A 19,985-nucleotide genomic window follows, 5' to 3' on the forward strand; every position below is an offset into this window, starting at 1 on the left:
AAACCCACGGACTCAGGCAATCCACTCACCTCAGCCTCCCAAAGGCACGGGATTACAGGCTGAGCCACTGAGCCCAGCTGAACATTTAATTTCTTAAACTGACACATAATAATTGTACATATGCATAGGGTACATAGTGATATTTCAATACATACAATGTACAGTGATCGGATTAGGACAATTAGCATATCCAACATCTCAAGCATTTATTATTTCTTTGTGTTGGTAACATTCAACGTTCTCCTTCCAGCTATTTGAAACTATTTATTATTGTTAATTACATATTACCGTAATCCTACAGTGGGAAAGCGCACTAAAACTTACTCTTCCTGATCAGCTATAATTTTGAGTCCTTTAACAAATCTCTCCTGTCTCTCCTCCTAACAACTTTCCCATTCCCAGCCTCCAGTATCCCCTGTTCTACTTTTTACTTCTATGAGATTAACATTTTTTTGCTTCCAAAATGAGTGAGGTCATGTAGTATTCAACTTTCTGTTCCTGGCTTATTGCACTTAACATAATGTCCACTGTTCTCTACAGGGGCTGTACTAGTTGACATCCCACAAACAGTGTATAAGAGTTCCCTTGGCCCAGCGCAGTGGTTCACGCCTATAATCCCAGTACTTCGGGAGGCAAAGGTGAAAGGATTGCCTAAACTCGTAAGTTCGAAACCAGCCGGGACAACTTGGTAAGACCTCATCTCTACAATAAATTAAAAAAAAAAAAAATTAGCTGGGTGTGGTGTCGTGTGCCTGTAGTTCCAGCTACTTGGAAGGCTGACACTGAAGAATCACCTGAGCCTAGCAGGTTGAGGTTGCAGTGGCTGTGAGCGTACCACTGCACTCCAGCCTGGGTAACAGAGAACTTTCCAACTAAAAAAAACCCAAAAAAACCTCACAGTTCCCCCTTTACTCTATATCCTTTTTTGTCCTTTTGATAACAGCCATACTACCTAGTGTGAGATGATATCTCATTGTAATTTTGAGACACATGTAGGTCTTTAATCCATTTTGAGTTGATTTTTGTATGGGGTGCAAGGTGGGGGTCTAGTTTCACTCTTCTGCATGTGGATACCCAGTTTTCCCAGAACCTATTATTGAAGAGACAATACTTTTCCCAATGTGTGTTCTTGGCACCTTTGTCAAAAATCAGCTGGCTATGGATAACGTGAATTAATTCCTGGGTTCTCTTACTCTGTTCCATTACTCTATATGTCTGTTTTTATGTCAGTACCATGATGTTTTGGTAACTACAGCTTTACAGTGTATTCTGAAGTATGGCAGTGTGATTCTTCCAACAAAATAATTCTTAATAAATAACATATGTCTCGGGACTTTTTTCAGGGAAGGCAAAAATGCAAAAACAAGACACTGATTTCTGTTATTAAAATTAAATTCTAGCCATGCCCACTACACCAAAGGGAGAGAGCATTCACTAGAAACCCAAACCTCATCTGCATGCACTTACTTATGTAGCAAATCCTGACATGTCCCCCACAACTCAAAAAATAAATAAAATGACATTCTATCCCTTGTTTTTTTAAAATTAGCATATCCTGCTTCTAACTTGCCATAAAACCTACCTCTCTATAGAAATTAACATACTTCATGAATTTATAGGGTGTAAATTTCCAAAGGGGAAGACAGCTACATGCCATGTCTCTAGGCATCAACGGTCTAATTAGAGAAGCTAAATGCTCATCGAGAGCATAAAAATCTACAAAAGACAAATCTAAATACATTTTTATTCATCTTTTATCTATACAAAGTAAATTTTTTCAATGTACTACTAATGTAAGCTAACTAAACAACACAGTTCCCTTACATGTGAAATGGGACTAAAATGAAAACCTACTTCACAAGATTACTGTAAGGAATAAATGAGAGTATGTACTTAAGTGTTCAGCAGTAAACAAAGAGTAGCTGGCACAGAGCAGCTACCAATAAATGTCCATTTTTGGTTTTACTTTATACTGTAAAGTAGTGAGACTTAATACTAAGCCGTAATATAAATTCTGACATTAAGACATGGCTATTTCTAATTCCACTTTGATTAAATGACATGTGTTACAAAAGTTAACACTCCAGAAAATAGTTAATGTTTTCAACTGCAAGTTCTCTAATACAGTGATTTCTTACTAACACTTGGGATTTCTTCAAAGTTCAAACACTATTCTCCAACATAACAACAACAAAGGTAATAATTTTCTGGCATTCAGATATCATCTTAACAGAATGTTTGTTCTTTGCTTTCTAGCAAATTCTTAGTCATGAACCATTCTAACTGTTGCCCTTGAGTCTGACATTTAAAAATGGATTTCTGTCTTGTTTCTCCCATTACATTTCTAAGCCCTTTGGGGCCAGAGAACCAGATCTCATACACTTCTTTATATTCCCACAATACCCGTGGAGCAAGGCAGTCAATGAGTAGGAGAAAAAATGAAGTGGCGACATGTCCAACTTCATTTCAAAGCTTCAAAATGGCAACTTGCATTCAGTACAATTCTATGAATAACTTATTCACAACTTCTAAAAACTAAACTTTGGCAAAAGAAAATATAAAAGGCAATTTCTTTAAGATGTATGAATGTTAGTAAACACACATCCCATTTGTAGTCCATTACAGAAAATCTAAAACAGTAACAAGACACTGAGGGAATGTTTCAATGCAGTTAACCCTGTGCATCATAAAAGTTATCACAGAATCTAAAGTAGAAGCTTTAAAAGTAGCAAATTTCTAATAGCTGGCAAGTATTATTATCTTTTCTTATAAAGACAAGGTCTTGCTATTTTGCCTCCAATGGTCTCGAATTCCTGGCCTCAAGCGATCCTCCCACCGTGGCCTCCCAAAGTACTGGGATTACAGATGTGAGCTACCACGCCCAGTCGGCAACCATTTTTATTCATGTGATTTCTGTTACAATAATTGATAGGAAGAGAAAAGCAGGCATGAAAAAACTACTTAGTAACTTCTTATAAGGAATATAAGATATATAAGCATATGTTGATTTAGTACTCCAGTTAAAGGAAGTTGTTTTAAAAAAACAGTAGGCACCGGGTATCAGATATTCCATGGAAAAAGGACCAACAAAATATAACAAGCAAAAGCTCTAGATTAGCAAAATATCAAGCTTGAAATGTCGACACACACCATCTAGTCAGGAAGCTATGTGAGATAAGGCAACGTGCACTGCTCACTCTAGAAGGGTCTCCACTTACATCCCTCAAAGTTGTTTTATCTCTGCCTCACGTACAGGGACATTATGAAAGAACCTTTCATTACGTGACTCCAGCGCAGGAGGAAAGCCAACATGATTCTGAATGAACACATTTTCCTCCTGGAGAAACTAGTCAGAGCACACTGCTCCACAAGAAGTGAGCTAGGGAAATGAATCATTTGCTAAAAAGTTCGCTTGCAAGTCGCCTTACTGTACTGTGGCTTGCGAAAATTTGCTTAGGTGTTGGAAATAGGGAGAATTAAATTTAAAGAAAAACTAAATGAGCATCAAACAAAGGCAGCACTGTGCCATGTCACAATACAGGCTGGGAAGGAGAACTGGGTTCCTGCCCGAGGGCTGCCACAAACCAGCTTTGTGATCTTGGACAAACCCAGTAACATCCAGGGGCTTCAGTTTCCTCTTGTCCAAGAGACCTGGATAATATCTCCATGGTCCTTGCAGATCTCATCATTTGTGAATATAGCACTAAAAATTCCTTAAAAAGCACCAGTTCCTCTCCCTGTATAGTAACAAAAATTCTCAAACTGTAATCTCACTGACTGTTATAAACTACACCTACGTATGTGGGATTTAAATGGCCACGCCTTTAACAAAGGACTATAAACTCGGGATGGTCTCAAAGGAAGAGGGCTAAAAAAGAAATCTCCCCTGTCTTCCATATTCAAGCCATCAAATTTCAAATTATAATGGAATTACATTACATGTTCAAGAGTGAAAGGAAAGTAGAGAGAAGCACGAGACAGAATGTCAGTATTTTAGGCTGTAAGGAACGACTTTCTTTATCCACTGAGAGAAAAGTAGATCAAAACTATTACTTTGGGGAAGAAGTTCAAGTTTCACATCCTCTCCAATAACTAGGAGAGTATTCTGCCTACATGTCACTGTCTCCATGTCTCCAGGTCTATGGCGGTCACATTCACCCGAGGTGTTGACTGGCCAATTCACAGTTCTGCCAGCAGGCACAGCAGATCAAGCTCTGCCAGGGCAACTGTGCGCTTGGCAGGAGGGGTGGACCACAGGTGTAGCCAGCCATTCCAATGTAAATTACATTATTCTCTGTCATTTCTTTTTTTTTTTTCTTTGAATTGGAGTCTCATTCTGTCACCCAGACTGGAGTGCAGTGGCACACTCCCAGTCACCGCAGCCTCGATCTGCTGGGCTCCAGCAATCCTTCCGCCTCAGCCTTCCCAGTAGCTGGAACTACAGGTGCGCACTACCACGCCTGGCTAATTTTTTGATATACTGTAGAGATGAGGTCTCGCCAAGTTGCTCAGGCGGGTCTCAAACCCGTGGGCTCAGGCAATCCACTCACCTTAGCCTCCCAAAGCGCGGGATTACAGGCTGAGCCACCAAGCCCGGCTCTATTTTTAACTCTCAAAAGTTTTAAGCACACATAAGTACATTTAAGTATCTTTAATTTAAAGGAATCTCATAGAGCAAAATTTTATGTTTAAAAGCAGGAATCCAATCAGGCAGAGTAGTTCACTCCTGTAATCCCAGCACTTTGGGAGGCTGAGGTGAGATGATTGCTTGAGCCCAGAAGTCCAAGACCAGCCTGGACAACAGAGTGAGATCTCATCTCTATAAAAAATTTAAAAATTAGTCAGTTATGGTGACATACATCTGTAGTCCCAGCTACTCGGGAGGCTGGGGTGGAAAGATTGCCTGAGCTCAGGAAGTTAAGACTGTGGTGAGCTGTGATGGTGTTAACTCCAGTCTAGGTGACAGTGAGACCCGACTCAATAAATAAATAAATACAAACAAATAAATAAATGTAGATATCCTCTAGTCATATAAGTAACATTAATTTCTTGATGACTTTGGATTTTTACTGACTAAATGCTCCTAAACCGAGGCGTTTCTTTAGTTAATCTAAGATCAAAAGTAATGCTTTCCACAGAAGGCAGGGTTTTAGTGCTAGAACACTGCTATCACATAGACTTTCCTTCATTCCCTCAGTCATTTGCTTCTTCTCACACCTATGTATGTAGGTTATCGCATGAACAGTGATATGGAAAAATGACTGGACCTTATTAAAATAGAAACTAATGTTCGACAGAAAATGGTCAGGATTCTCTTTTTTATCCAGTCACTGGAAGAATTATTTGGTTTATAAGAGACTGTCTTTTTGTTATTTTTTTAAACAAATATCTCTTTTATCTTCTGTTAATTCCCAATTTTAACATGGTATTAAGATAAATTCCTAAGATTTGGGTGTCATAGAAAAGACATCAAGACAAAATAATTTTCATGGGAGGCTTTCAGGTCTTTCTCAGTTACAGTAAAAGCAAAACATGTTTCCCTGAGTTTGCTTTTTTAAACACTATCCAACAAACCCAAAAAACTGTATGTTTTAACTTGTCCTTGGAAAGAGAAGTTGAGAAGTCAAAGGACTCTAGCACATGTTTACTTCTTAGCAGGATGGTGAACATCAGTGAAGTCATCATTAATCATAGCTGGATTCCTCGGCAAAGATGTTGGCATTGGCACTCTAGCCAGTCACCAGCGATGACTGCAAGTAACTCTAGGACACTCACGCCTATTTGATTTGGAAGAGAATAAGGAACATAATGATGCCCAAAGTGTACTGTTCGCCTTTGCCTTTCTTCGTCTCGGGGCCTTGCAACATCACAAGCCCAGCTGTTAACCAGATGTAAGCATATGAACCACAGAGTGTGAGAAAAAAGTACTAGCACTAATTCCATGGAACTAGTCACGTGGTCATTGTAGAAATAATCAGCATTAGCATACTACAATATTTGTTTTGTTCTTGAATGTTGTAACCCTCTAGGGAAAAAGTTATCTTTGTTTGGAAATGATTAAAAATGAAAGTACATATTATATATCTTTGCTTAAAAACGGTGGGAAATGGATTTGTTGAAACCATATGGAAAGGAAGAGGGAATCAATTAAAAACAGAAATCTAATAAATCTAAAATATTTCCAAATGAAATGCTTGTGGTAAGCTAATTTCTTGTAAACACTGCACTCAAGTCACTTGAACAATCCCAGATGGTGAACTAACTTTGTGGTCTTATAATAAAAGTCAGCCAAAAAAACTAAAGGGACTACAACTTTATCATCAATGTAGTGGGAAACATGAGATCCATAATCCACCAATATGTTCCTTTTGTTCTTTGCAAAATGTAAGAGATTTGTTGAGTTTGACTAAACAGTTTCAGGTAAAATTTAAATCTGTGTATGTTAAATGGAGAAATAGAAACTAATATGACAATACTTCAGTTAAAAGTGAGGTGAAGTCTACAGTTATTTATATATGCTAGGAAAATAAAAAAGTTTCTAAAAAGGCTACAACTTTGAAATGTAGTCTAAGGTCCAATATTTTAAATGACCATGAACTTTCTTCAGTTGACATTTGTAGGATTTTCTTTTTTTTTATTGTTTTTTTAATCACCCAGCTCAAAATGTCACATGTGCAGAATTTTATTCAAGAAAAAGTTAAAACCTTTTAAGTTGGGTTACAAATAAAAGCTTGTGATTTATGCACTGACTAGCAATTCTACCTGGTGTAATAAACTTCCACCTTACCTGCTCCACTGTTAACAATCCATCAGAAGATTCTGGCATAGGCTGCATGGGTAGAAGCTGGCACAGCGTGCCTAAAAGTAAAGCAACTTCCTTCATACTTCTCCAACAACATACCAGCACCATCTGAGCAGTTACATCACATGTTTTTCCTTCGTTACCTAAAAAAAAAAATAAAAAAAAAACAAAACTATTGCAACACTAGACACTCTTGATTACTCACATCTCAGGTTTCTTAGAACAGGCTTATTCATAATTTCCCCAAGAATAATCTGCTTGAACAAACCAATTTGTCATGTTACATTTATTCAGGAGGAATTAACAAACATTTGTCAAGCATGTGTTATGAGAAATCATACTAACTTTTAAAAATTTATTATTTCAAAATAAATTTGAAATAAGCATTACTTACTTTTTGAAATACTTATTATTTGAAAATAATAAACATTATTTATTTTTTAAATAAATATTATTTGAACATAATAAATTTGAAAATAAACCAATACTGTTCCAAACTTAAGTCTCACCTTTGGAAATTAATAAAACAAACTCTGCTTATCTGTCTACAAAGTATTATACACATGCCTATAATAAATATACTTATTTATTTTAGTGACGATGGCTGTTATATCAGTCAAGGAGGAGATAAAACTTTTAAAATAAAAAAATGCTAATTATTTTAAAATATACTTAAAGCCCATAGTCTATATGCTATAATTATCCTCTTTTATTCTAGTTCTAGGAGTATTTTAGTACTAAAATTTTTATATTTATTTATTTATTTCAATAGCTTTAGGGAGTACAAAGAGTCAAAATTTTTAAAAATCTAAGACAAACTATTAAATTAAAAAGGCAAGTTAGCCGGGCTTGGTGGCTCAGCCTGTAATCCTGCGCCTTTGGGAGGCTGAGGTGAGTGGATTGCCTGAGCCTGCGGGTTCGAGACCCGCCTAGGCAGCGAGACCTCATCTCTACAATAAATAAAAAAAAAAATCAGCCGGGCGTGGTAGGCGCATGCCTGTAATTCCAGCTACTCGGAAGGCTGAGGCGGAAGGATCGCCAGAGCCCAGCAGGTCGAGGCTGCGGTGGCCGGGAGCGGCCACTGCACTCCAGTCTGGGTGATCGGGCGAGACTCCAACTGAAAAAAAAAAAGGCAAGTCGACAAAATGACATTTACAGGGTAATCCCATTTGTGTTTTTAAAAAGTTCACTAAACTAAAAGGATTAGTGTACAGAAACATAAATACAGAGTATGAAAGGAACGACTACTGCACACTGAAGAGGGAAGACATGGTACTGGAGAGGAGAAAGGAGGATTTTTTTTTTAATTCATATTTACCTCTTTTATCTAGAACTATTACAAAGAAATATATTTATGTTATTTTGAGTAATTTTTAAAAATATAAGTACAAACAGAACTTTGTGTAAGACAATATCCCCATCTAGTGGAGAATGTAGAATATGTAATAAATCACTAAGAAATGTGGTTTCCGATGACCCTTTTACAGGAATATTGAAAATTCAATAATAGCTAAGGATAAGACAAAAGAACTCAAATTCTGGAGGCCTGGTACAACAAAAGCAACTGACATTTTTCTGAGTAATAAGGTTTGTTTCCTTCAGGGTTGCTTGGCCTGAAGAACTCCCACGGCAGACAACAATGAACCAAACTGCTAGAAGGTTGATGCCACCCAATCCAGGCTCCTTGGGCATCACTGCTCTGACATTACTTGAGCTGTCAAGGCAGGTTTCAACACGCAAAGGCTTTTTGTTGTAACACCTGTTATATGCTGCACAGGGCACCTCATTTTCTGGCAAAAGTCTTACAAATTCTTTTCTTAAACCAAATGATTTCCAAAGCCAAATTTTTTTGAAAAATCTTTATTTTCTAGAAATGTTCTACACAGATCTACAACTTGCAATTTACTATACAAAAGGGGCATTCTGAACATTTTACTTGTCACTTAAACACTAATTATAATATGAACTTTATACATATGTTACCTTTGATTTCTGCAGAAGTATCAATGTTGGTCACACTGGCATTCAAATCCTCCAAATCAAAGCTATCACAGTCTTCCAATATTTTGGCTTGGTTGAAGTAATCGTTAGTATCTCGTGGCTGAATCTCATTCAGAATCACCTGTAAGCGGTTTGCTGACTCTGAGGGAAAAAAAATGTGAGTATGGGAAACGCCAGTACCACATCATACACACACGTCCCTTGGGGGTACCTGCCCTCAAAAAATTTGTAATTCTCAATACTTCACAATCTGCTCCCTTAGAAGGGACTGAAGGGTGGATAGTATGAAAATTAACCATGAACTTATTTACATGGGGTCTTCATGACACTTGAGTACACTTTTAAAATGTGGCTATTTTTTATAGGCTGAAGTTATATCAACAACAAAACCCTGAAAACTGTACATAGGATGAACGAAGAGTGCTATCTCATTTACACTGCTTTGCTTAATGGTGTCTAAGAACCCCAAATATGGGGCTCAATCATGTGAAAGAAGTGCAATCAACTTTTGTTTTAAGACATTGTTTCCCTATCTACAATATAAGTTATCAAGGCTTAAAGACAAAAAGGTAAAAGAGACATTTTTACAAAATCAACAACAAAAACAATCTTTTATAACACAGGAATACAATAAAGACTCCATACTTAGGCTTGAAATGTATTATGTAATATACTGCTTTCTAAGTATGATTTATAGTCCTAGTATTATATTATAAACTCTGTGAATGCAACATTTTGCTCACTACTGAGTCGCAAGTGCCCATAATAGAAACTGGCTCAAGGCAGAGGTCCAGCAACATGGGCAGAAGGAATGAATGGACAGCAAGGTAATAAGGAGTTAGCCAGGCTCCGATTGTCTAAAAAGTAGTAACAAGCCAGGCTCGGTGGCTCAGCCTGTAATCCCATGTCTTTGGGAGGCTGAGCTGAGTGGATTGCCTGAGTTTGTGGGTTCAAGACCCACCCGGGCAACTTGGCAAGACCTCATCTCTACAATAAATCAAAACTAGCCGGGTGTGGTAGCACGTGCCTATAGTTCCAGCAACTTGGAAGGCTGAGGCGGAAGGATCGCCGGAGCCCAGCAGGTCAAGGCTGCGGTGGCCAGGAGCGGCCACTGCACTCCAGTCTGGGCAACAGAGTGAGACTCCAACTCAAAAAAAAATAAAATAAAATAAAATAAAAAACAGTAACAGGTAATTATTTGAAACCAATCAACAAATCAGAGAACAGGAATTTATGACACACTCGTTTTAATTGACACTATGAGAAATACAAAGACTCAGATTACTATCATGACAATTCTACCAATGTGTTATGTTCATTTGTTGTTCCCCTGAAATTTTGCAGAAAACAAATTTCAACAGTCATGAAAAAGTAACACTGGCCCAAACAAGAAAGCATGCAAAGACCAAGAAAAAAAGAAAAGATCAGAGAATAAAAGTTTAAGGATCCTATATATTCATTTAATAGCTTTCAGAGGAGATTTTTTTAAAGAAATTCAGAACGCACAGCAGACAACATGGTGAAGAAGCCAGAAAAAATGAAAGCATCCAGAGGTTAAAAAAGAGAGGGAGGTTTGGTATGGTGGCTCAAGTCTGTAATCCCAGCACTTTGGGAGGCCAAGGTGAGAGGATTGCCTGACCACCTGGGCAACTTGGCAAAACCTCATCTCTATCATAAATCAAAAAAATTAGCCAGGCATGGCAGCACACACCTATAGTTCTGGCGACTTGGAAGGCTGAGGTGGAAGGATTGTCTGAGCCCAGAGGGTCGACACTGGGGTGGTCATGAGCATGCCACTGCACTCCAGCCTGGGCATGCCTTGCTAAGCTATGGTGTAGCCATGTGCTCTTTGAGCTTTGGCCATGTCATACTTTCTTAAGCTTCGGCACTCTCCCCTACCTTGAGGAGGTGAATCTTCTCTTTCTCTTTCTCAAATTTACTTTCTACATAAACTATATTTTCTAATCTAAAAGAGAGAGAGAAGGCTGAATTAAGGGAAAAAATGACAGTTTTTGAAACCAGCTGATATTTTAAACTTTTTAAGTAACAAACAGAATGTTAGCATACACTGCACAATCTACTCATAACAGGTAAAAGAAATATTCAAGATTTCTCAGAATACACGGTACCTGTCTCATCCAAATATTGGCTGTAAGGCTGCATGTTCCTCATTCTCATGTACTACTTAAGAAAAAATCTAAAAAAAAACTAAGACATCAAAATTTGGTATTTAGACTAACATCAGCTTAACAAATAACTAATCTAACTCAGCGTTAATAAAGAAAAAAACCTAAAATTTTCTATGTAAAACTCCATGTTACTCTATCAGCCCAAGGTACTTCAGTGTATAGCACAGGGTGTGTTTATAATATACTCAGTGTGTTTTCAATACAAGCTTCTCATTTGCACTCCAAAATGTACTTACAGACTTTTTTTTTTCTTTGAGTCGGAGTCTCACTCTGTCACCCAGGCTGGAATGCAGTGGCATGCTCACGGCCGCCACAGCCTCGACCTGCTGGGCTCAGGTTATTCCTCTGCCTCAACCTTCCAAATAGCTGGAACTACAGGTGTGCACCACCACACCCAGCTAATTTTTTTTTTAATTGTAGCAATAAGATCTCACCATGTTGCCCAGGTTGGTCTCGAACTCATGGGCTCAGACAATCCTCTTACCTCTGCCTCCCAAAGTGCTGGGATTACAGACGTGAACCATCAAGCCCGGCCCACTTACAAACTTTACTTCAACAATAAATGTACATTTGTCTTATCTTTCTCTGTGTCCAAAGGAGCACTCCATGTTAGTAAACACGTTGAGTATCCTTCATCTAAAATGCTTGGGATGAAAAATGTTTCAGATTTCAGATTTTCTCAAATTTTTGAATATTTGCATTATACTCAGTGGTTGAGCATTGTAATACCAAAATCCAAAATGCTCCAATGAGCATTTTCCTTTGATCATCACATTGGTGCTCAAGAAATTTTAGATTCTGAATTTTCAGATTTGGGATGCTCAACCTATATATTGTAAAACTCCATTTACCCTGGGGTAAGAGATACCTTGCTGGTAAGAGATCACCTGGTTTGGGATTTTTTGGCTATTTTTTTTTAAAGATGTGGGGTACAATTCAGGATTAGATATACAAGTGGTCATAATCATACAGGTAAAGTTTGGGCCTCACTTTGGTCCCCACTTTGCCTGGTTTGAGATCAGGTACCCTTATTGATATTGTGTCCCCCACCCTTGGCTATTTTTAAAATAGTAGTAAACATTACTTCAAAGAAGCAGAAATACTCTAAATAACAAAAATGATTTATTTTCCCTTCAGCTTAGCTTTTATATCTCACCCAAAAAATAAGTAGGGGGAGAAAAAGGAGAGAAAAATGTTAGTCAACCCACAGCACTCCAGCCTTCTTTGTCTGCTGACCTGAGTCTGTGTCCATTGGGATGAGGCCTTCGGGGGAAGAGCTCTGAATGACTGGTGACACCACAGCAGAAAGCCTGTACGACAGGGAAAGGAGCTTGTCCACCACAGGCTTCCACTCACCTACCAGCTTCAGGCTGCTACAATAAAGACATGGGAGAAATGTGTACGATAAGCAAAAATCACATTTTAAAAATAAAATTAATAGACAAAAGGAGTCAGAATAATTTGCTTCAAAACTGTGCAATACATAAAACAGACACATCTAGGTAGATGTTTAAATCCAATTTTCAGTGTTCTTCAAGGGACCAGGCTACTTTCCTTTCCAAGAACACATTCCAATATGATGTTAAAGCTCAGAGAAGAGTGTGTTTCTGAGGCAGGAGACAGCAGTGGAAATGCTCATGGCCACTGCTTTTCTCAGTCATGGTCTGACCATGCTGCTCCTTGAGCCATGGTCACCACATTTCCTTGCCTTGGCCTCCTTGCCTGCCTTGAGGAGGTGAATCTCCTCTCTCTCTCTCTCTAATTTACTTTTTAAATAAACTATATTTTCCAAACTAAAAAGAAAAAGAAATGCTTACTTCAGAGGTAACTTCTGCAGGACTCCTGTTATACAGTGGACTCGCCCATACATTGGAAATGACGCTGCTGCCTGAAGCAGGGAATGTTCAGCCTGAGAAATTTCTTCACCAAGATTTTCCATCAAGCATTTGATAACTAGACAAAGCAAACAGAAAACCACAGTAATACAGGTTTTAACACACATGAATGTGTGCACAGCAAAAGAGTTCCCATGAAAATCCCCACCTCAGGTAAACTTAGAGGTTTTGATTCAAAAAGAGGTCTTTCTAGATTATCCCGCCTGCCACGCATTTGTAGTTAAGGCAGAACTGAGTGACCCTAACTGCCAGCATCCAACCCAGCATTCACTCGCAATCATTCCTCCTAGATATCCTCTAGCTGGGGCATCAAACCCTGGACTCACGTGTCATGTACCATCTGGACAACGGATGACTTGCCTATTTGTTTATTTTTGAGTTGGAGTCTCACTCTGCCATGCAATAGCATGCTCACGGCCACCACAGCCTCCGCCTACTGGGCTCAGGAAATCCTTCGCCAATAGCCTTCCAAGTAGCTGGAACCTGGCTAATTTTCTGATTTGTTGTAGGGATGAGGTCTTGCCAAGTTACCCAGGCTGGTCTCAAAAACACTAGACTCAGGCAATCTTCTCACCTCTGCCTCCCAAAGCGCTGGGATTACAGGCATGAGCCACTGAGCCTGGTGCAGATGGTTTTTTAAAATAACAGCTTGGCTGAGCAGACTGGTTCAAGCCTGTAATCCCAGTTCTTTGGGAGGCCAAGGCAAGAGGATTGCCTGATCAGGAAACTGAGACCAGCCTGGGCAACTTGGCAAAACCTCATCTCTACAATAAATCAAAAAAATTAGCCGGGCATGGTAGTACGTGCCTGTAGTTCCAGCTACTGGAAGGCTAACGCGGAAGGATGGTCAGAGCCCAGCAGGTTGAGGCTGTGGTAGCTGTGAGCGTACCACTGCACCCCAGCCTGGGCGACAGAGTGAGACACCAAATCAAAAATAAAGAAACAACAGCTTTATTGAGATGTAATTCACATACAATCCATACATTTAAAGTGTATACGTCAGTGGTTTTTCTAATCATCACAGATATGAACAACCATCACTACAGTCAATTTTAACTCTCCCACATGCCCCCCAGAAAAACCCCTTACCCAATAGCATCACTCCCCTCTCCATAACTGTAACCTTCCCCAGCCCAACCAATGCTAACCTATGTTCTGTCTCTATAGATTTGCCTATTCTGGGCATATCGTATCAATGAAATCATATAATATGTGGTCTTTAAGGACTGGTTTCTTTCACTTAGTATATTTTCAAATTTCATCTTGCAGCAGGTATCAATGTCATTCCTTCTTGTGGATGAAAACGTCTGCCACATGCATGCACTACATCTTATTTATTCATCTACCTATTGATGGACATGTGGATTCTGTCCACTTTTTGGCTATTATGAATAATACTGTTATAAACATTCTTGTATATGTCTTTGTTTAGACTTTGTTTTCATTTTTCATGGGTATAAACTTGTTACAGACTGACTGCATGTGTGTCCTTCTCCTCACCAACATTAATAACCTTCAGTGTGATGATATTTGGAAATGGAGACTTTGGGAGGTTTAGATGAGGTCCTGATGTTAGGACCCATGGGATTAGTGTCCTCCTAAGAAGACAGCCCAGACCTTGCCCTCTCTCTCTCTCTCTCTCTACCATCTCAGCACACTACAAGGAGGAGGCCATCTGAGTGCCAGGAGGGGACCCTCGGCAAGAATTGAATTTGCCAGCACCTTGATCTTAGAATTTCCTGTCTCCAGAACTGTGAGAAATAAATGTCTGTGTTTAAGCCAGTCTATGGCATTTTGTTACAGCAACCCAAGCTGTAGGGTCATATGGTAACTCTGCTTAACCTTTTGAGGAACTGTCATACTGTTTTTCAAAGCAGATGTACCATTTTACACACCCATCAACAGTAGATGAGGTTCTACTTTCTCCACATCCGCATCAGCACTTGTTATCACCTATTATTTTAATTACAATCATCCTATTGGGTGTGAAGTGCTTCCTCATTGTGATTCTGACTGACATCTCAGTAAATGCTGCTAATGTTAAACATCTTTTCACGTGCTTATTGTTCATCTGTGTATCTTCTTTGGAGAAATGTCAGACTCTATACATTTTTTAATTTGGTTATATTCTTTTCTTGGTGACTTGTAAAAGTTCTTTATATATTCTAGAAACAAGCTGGTTATCGGACATAGTGTATGCAAAGATTCATTTTGCAGGTTGTCTTTTCACTTTCCTGATGGCATTCTTTGATGCCCCCAAATTTTAAATTGCAATGAAGTCCAATTTACCTATTTTTTACTTTGTTTTGTTATTTGCTCTTCAGCAGTCATATCTTAAAAAACGCTGTTTAAACCAAGATTACAATGACTGGCACCCACGTTTTGACTTTCATAGTTTCAGCTCTCATATTTGATCTATTTTGAGGTAATTTTTGTATACAGTTTAAGGTAGTGAGTCCAATTTCATTCTTTTGCATGTAGTTATCAAGTTATCCCAGATGTTTCCCCTCATGCCTTGGAAGAAGAGAGCTATATTTTAAATTTCAGAGTTGTATACAAACAGTAAATTACCAACATTCAGACTATACCAAGAACTCCTAAGAATTAACAGCAAAAAGACAACCTCAATTTTAAGCTCAAACAATGCAACAGAGGACATCAGTAAGCATTTCACAGAAGGGGAAAAAGAACTGTTGAGAAGTAAAGGTGAAAACTAATTACATTAATGTCAGAAAAATGCAAAATGAAAATACAATGAGACACCATTTTATAGTCTGCAAATTTATAATCCCGACAATAGCGAATTATGGTGATGATGGGATGTAACAACCCTAACTTGTTGGTGGGATTGCCACTGGAAAACCTCTTTGGCATCATGTCATAAAGGTAAAGATGAACATACTTCAAGACAAGTTTATTCCATTTTTTGGTTTACCATAAACTCTTAGACATGTGCATTAGGAGACATGTACAAGTCAAGTATCCCTTATCTGAAATGCTTTGGGCCCGAAGTTTTTCAGATTTCAGAGGTTTTTGGATTTGGGAATATTTGCATCATATTTACTTACCAGCTGATCATCCCAATGCAAAAATCTGAAATCCAAACGGTTCAAAGCATTTCATTTGAGTGCCATGTTTTCACTGAAAAAATTTTGAATTTTGGAGCATTTCAGATTTGGGATGGTCCACCTATCTACAGAGGACCTACCTGAGAATGTTTACATTGGCATCATTTATTTAGGGGGGAAAAAAGGTCCATCAACAGAAGAATGGATTAAGAAATTGCAGTAAATTTGCATACAAACAGTACATTGAGATATTCAAAAGTATGTAAAACAAAATAATATATTAGCAATATAGAAATAGGTGGTAAAACTACAAAGAAAAAACAAGATGATAGATAAAGGAACGACTTCAAAGACACATGTTGCTGTACTACTTAAGATGAATGTTACTTCCTAGCCGTGAATAAAATTTGTGAAGTTTTTTTTCTTTGAGTCAGAGTCTCGCTCTGTTGCCCAGGCTGAAGTGCAGCGGCACGATCACAGCTCACTTCAGCCTCAACCTCCTGGGTTCAAGCAATCCTTCCGTCTCAGCTCCTGAGTAGCTGAGACTACGGGCATGTGCCAACATACCCAGCTAAATCAATTTTTTGTAGAAACAGGATCTATATTGCCCAGGCTGGTCTTGAACTCCTGGGCTCAAGCAATCCTCCTGCCTCAGTCTCCCCAAGTGCTGGGATTACAAGCATGAACCACTGCACCTAGCCAAAACATATAAAGCTTTCATAGATTTGTTTTTATATGCTAAATATATAAATAATTAAATCTTATATATTTAAATATCCTTTGTATGTCTGAAATATTTCATGAAGTGCTAAAATGTCTTGAGTTGAAAACCTTTATGTGAAGCCTGCACTCGCCAGGCCACCTCAATGTCAGTCCTCTTTCTATATCATCTTAATACGGTCTCCTGAACTCAGCCCTAAAGCAATTTGAGAGAGCAAGCATCATCTTCCACGGCACTGTCACCTCTCTAGCCCAGGTCAATGACCACATTCCCACCAGAACTGCCCATTATCCCCTACTTTTCTCCATTACTGTTTTTCTTTTTCATAGTTTTTTCTACCATCAAGAATCTGTTGAATCAATAGATCTAAACCATTTCAGATTCTAGGTTTCGGAACTGGCTATGGGAAGAGTAAAAGGCAAGGGTATAACAGTCAAACAGCCCTTTGCACTCGATGCCCCCTGAGGGGACCTGCTAAATCTAGCAAATCACTCTGATGTCCCCTCTCAGGGGACATAAAGCAATTACTAATGATTATACAGGACAAACTTAAGCCAGCACAAATTTCTCAAAAATTGTGTATTTCCTTGAAGTTTCCATTAAAGGGCACAAAAAAGCAAATAAAGAGATGGAACACATACTGAGATATGATCAATCAGTTGAAAAGTGGTTTTTAGGAATTGTAAGTGTGTCCTTCCACACTGTCTCCAAACAACAGATTAGACAATAAATTAAATATTATTAATGTGGGAGGAAGAAAACGAGACTGCATTGTCTGTTTAAATAGAAAAACACCACGTGGAAGACATCAAATTACTATTGCACAACATGTATCAATGAACCTCCAAAGCATGTCGGTGACTGTTTCACATGTTACCACACGTTAGAAAACTATAAGATATATAATTTTGATTGCTTTTGTCATAAATAAGTTCCTCAATGTCCATAATTCCATTATCAGCCAAATATCATTATAATAAAATAATCAATTCCAACGTTATACTATTTAATATGAAGTGATTCGTTTTTCACTATTTCATAAAAAATGCAGTTGAGTTCCTGGTAGTTCGTCCGTGAAGATGTCTCCAAGTGCAAAAAGTGTTAAAACATAAATCCTGACACACAAAGAAACTCTGCTCAAGGCTGGGCATTGCGGCTCACTCCTGTAATCCCAACACTTTGGGAGGCCAAGGCAAGAGGATTGGTTGAGCCCAGGAGTTCAAGAGGAACTTGACCATGTCACTATTTAAAAAAAAAAAAAAAAAGGCCAGGCGTGGTGGCTCATACCTATAATCCCAGCACTTTGGGAGGCCGAGGTGAGAAGACTGCCTGAGCCTGTGGGTTCAAGACCAGCCTCAGCAGCATGGTGAGATCTCGTCTCCACAATGCATTAAAAAAATTATGCCAGGCTCTGTGGCTGAGCCTGTATCCCAGCACTTTGGGAGGCCGAGGCAAGTGGATTGCCTGAGCCCGCAGGTTCAAGACCCACCCGGGCAACTTGGTGAGACCTCGTCTTTACAATAAATCAAAAATTAGCCGGGCATGGTAGCGTATGCCTGTAGTTCCAGCTACTTGGAAGGCTGTGGCAGAAAGATCACCGGAGCCCAGCAGGTTGAGGCTGAAGTGACCGGGAGTGTGCCACTGCGCTCCAGTCTGGGCAACAGAATGAGACTCCAAATAAAAAAAAAATAAAAACTAGCCAGGTATGGTGGTACACGCCTACAGTTCCAGCTACTTGGAAGGCTGAGGCAGAAGGGTCACCTGAGCCCAGCAGGTCGAGGCTGTGGTGGCCGTGAGTGAGCCACTGCACTCCAGCTTAGGTGACAAAGTAAGACTCCGACTCAAAAAAAAAAAGGTTTATTAATGTACATTTCTATATCTACTTACTCAACATGAATCCTCTGTTTAGAAACAAGAGTTAGAGTAAACGCTATATTTGCATAACAAGAACTCAGAGTGCTCATATATGCTGGTAAACTCTTAAGTATAAAACCACAAAGTAAATGTTTAACCATTAGATATTCTAACCAAATGAATAGTGAGAGAGTAAGATACTGGTTTTGATAAATAAGAGCAAAAAGGTTGTTTACTCAATACAAACCCATTAATGTGTTCCTCTCCACCACAGCAGCAGGCTTATCTCCATCACCACATGCAACTTGCTGAGGTAAGCAGGCAGCCAGGGACAACGGCAGAGCATCCTGCCAGACTAAGAAATTCAGTAGGTAGGAGGCTGTCACACAGTCATACGGTTTGGTGCTTGTGCTGAGTTCTAGCACTGCCTGGAATAATGCTTGCACTTTCCCTGAATCCTAGAATAAAGCACAGATTCAGGAACTGTCAAGTTAAAGATTTCTTTAATTCAAAAACATGGCAAATATTTAAAAACACAACCTGCCACCCATACTGGAGTGCAGTGGCATGCTCACACCCATCGCAGCCTCAACCTGCTGGGCTCAGGCGATCCTTCTGCCTCAGCCTTCTAAGTAGCTGGAACCAGAGGTGCGTGACTCCACACTTGGCTAATTTTTTGATTTACTGTAGAGATGAGGTCTTGCTAAGTTGCTCAGGATGGTCTTGAACCCCTGGGTTCACGCAATCCTCTCGCCTCCACCTCCCAAAGTACTGGGATTACAGGCATGAGCCACCGCACTCAGCTCAATAAACGTTTTTTTGTTTTGTTTTTGTTTTTGTTTTTTGAGAAGGAGTCTCACTCTGTCTCCCAGGCTGGAGTACAGTGGCACGCTCATGGTCACTGCAGCCTTGACCTGTTGGGCTCTGGCGAATCTTCCACCTCAGCCTTCCAAGTAGATGGAACTATAAGTACGCACCACCACACCTAGCTAATTGTTTGGATTTATTGTAGAGACAGGTCTTGACAAGTTGCCCAGGTTGGTATCGAACCCTTGGGCTCAGGCAATCCACTTCCCTCCTCCTCCCAAAGTGCTGGGATTATAGACATAAGCCACTGCACCCAGCTCAATAAACTTTTTTTAAAAACTGCCTCTTTCGCATTCAGCTTCACATGGTAGTGGTCATTGCTTTGCTTTGTTAAAATCTGGTGACTCCACGTGGCTCTCTGAGCTATGGCCATCATGTTTTCTTAGCTTTGGTTCCTTCCCCTACCTTAGGGAGGTGAATCCCCTCTCTCTCTCTCTCATTTACTTTCTAAATAAACTTTGCTTGAAAACTTAAAAAAGCCAGGCTCAGTGGCTCAGCTTGTAATTCCAGTGCTTTGGGAGGCTGAGGTGAGTGGATTGCCTGAGCCCATGGGTTCGAGACCCACCTGGGCAACTTGGCAAGACCTCA

General features: G+C 39.3%; 1 protein-coding gene across 4 annotated transcripts in view; it reads right to left on the bottom strand.

The window, feature by feature from the left end:
• The window catches only part of THADA (THADA, armadillo repeat containing), a 355,753-nt gene that overhangs the window by 298,723 nt on the left and 37,045 nt on the right, over positions 1-19,985 (bottom strand). For 2 of the 4 annotated variants that reach the window (XM_008069947.2, XM_008069953.1), the window contains exons 17-21: positions 18,778-18,988; positions 12,810-12,945; positions 12,229-12,365; positions 8,786-8,944; positions 6,788-6,945 (exon numbers count right to left, since the gene is read on the bottom strand). In XM_008069947.2, coding sequence (XP_008068138.1) covers positions 6,788-6,945; positions 8,786-8,944; positions 12,229-12,365; positions 12,810-12,945; positions 18,778-18,988 — 801 coding nt within the window. The remainder of the gene's footprint in view (positions 1-6,787; positions 6,946-8,785; positions 8,945-12,228; positions 12,366-12,809; positions 12,946-18,777; positions 18,989-19,985) is intronic. The other 2 variants (XM_021718159.1, XM_021718154.1) reach the window with 1 other exon arrangement.

The sequence above is a fragment of the Carlito syrichta genome, unplaced genomic scaffold (genome assembly GCF_000164805.1).
Source record: "Carlito syrichta isolate Samal-C Ts95f unplaced genomic scaffold, Tarsius_syrichta-2.0.1 Scaffold111520, whole genome shotgun sequence".
NCBI lineage: Eukaryota > Metazoa > Chordata > Mammalia > Primates > Tarsiidae > Carlito > Carlito syrichta.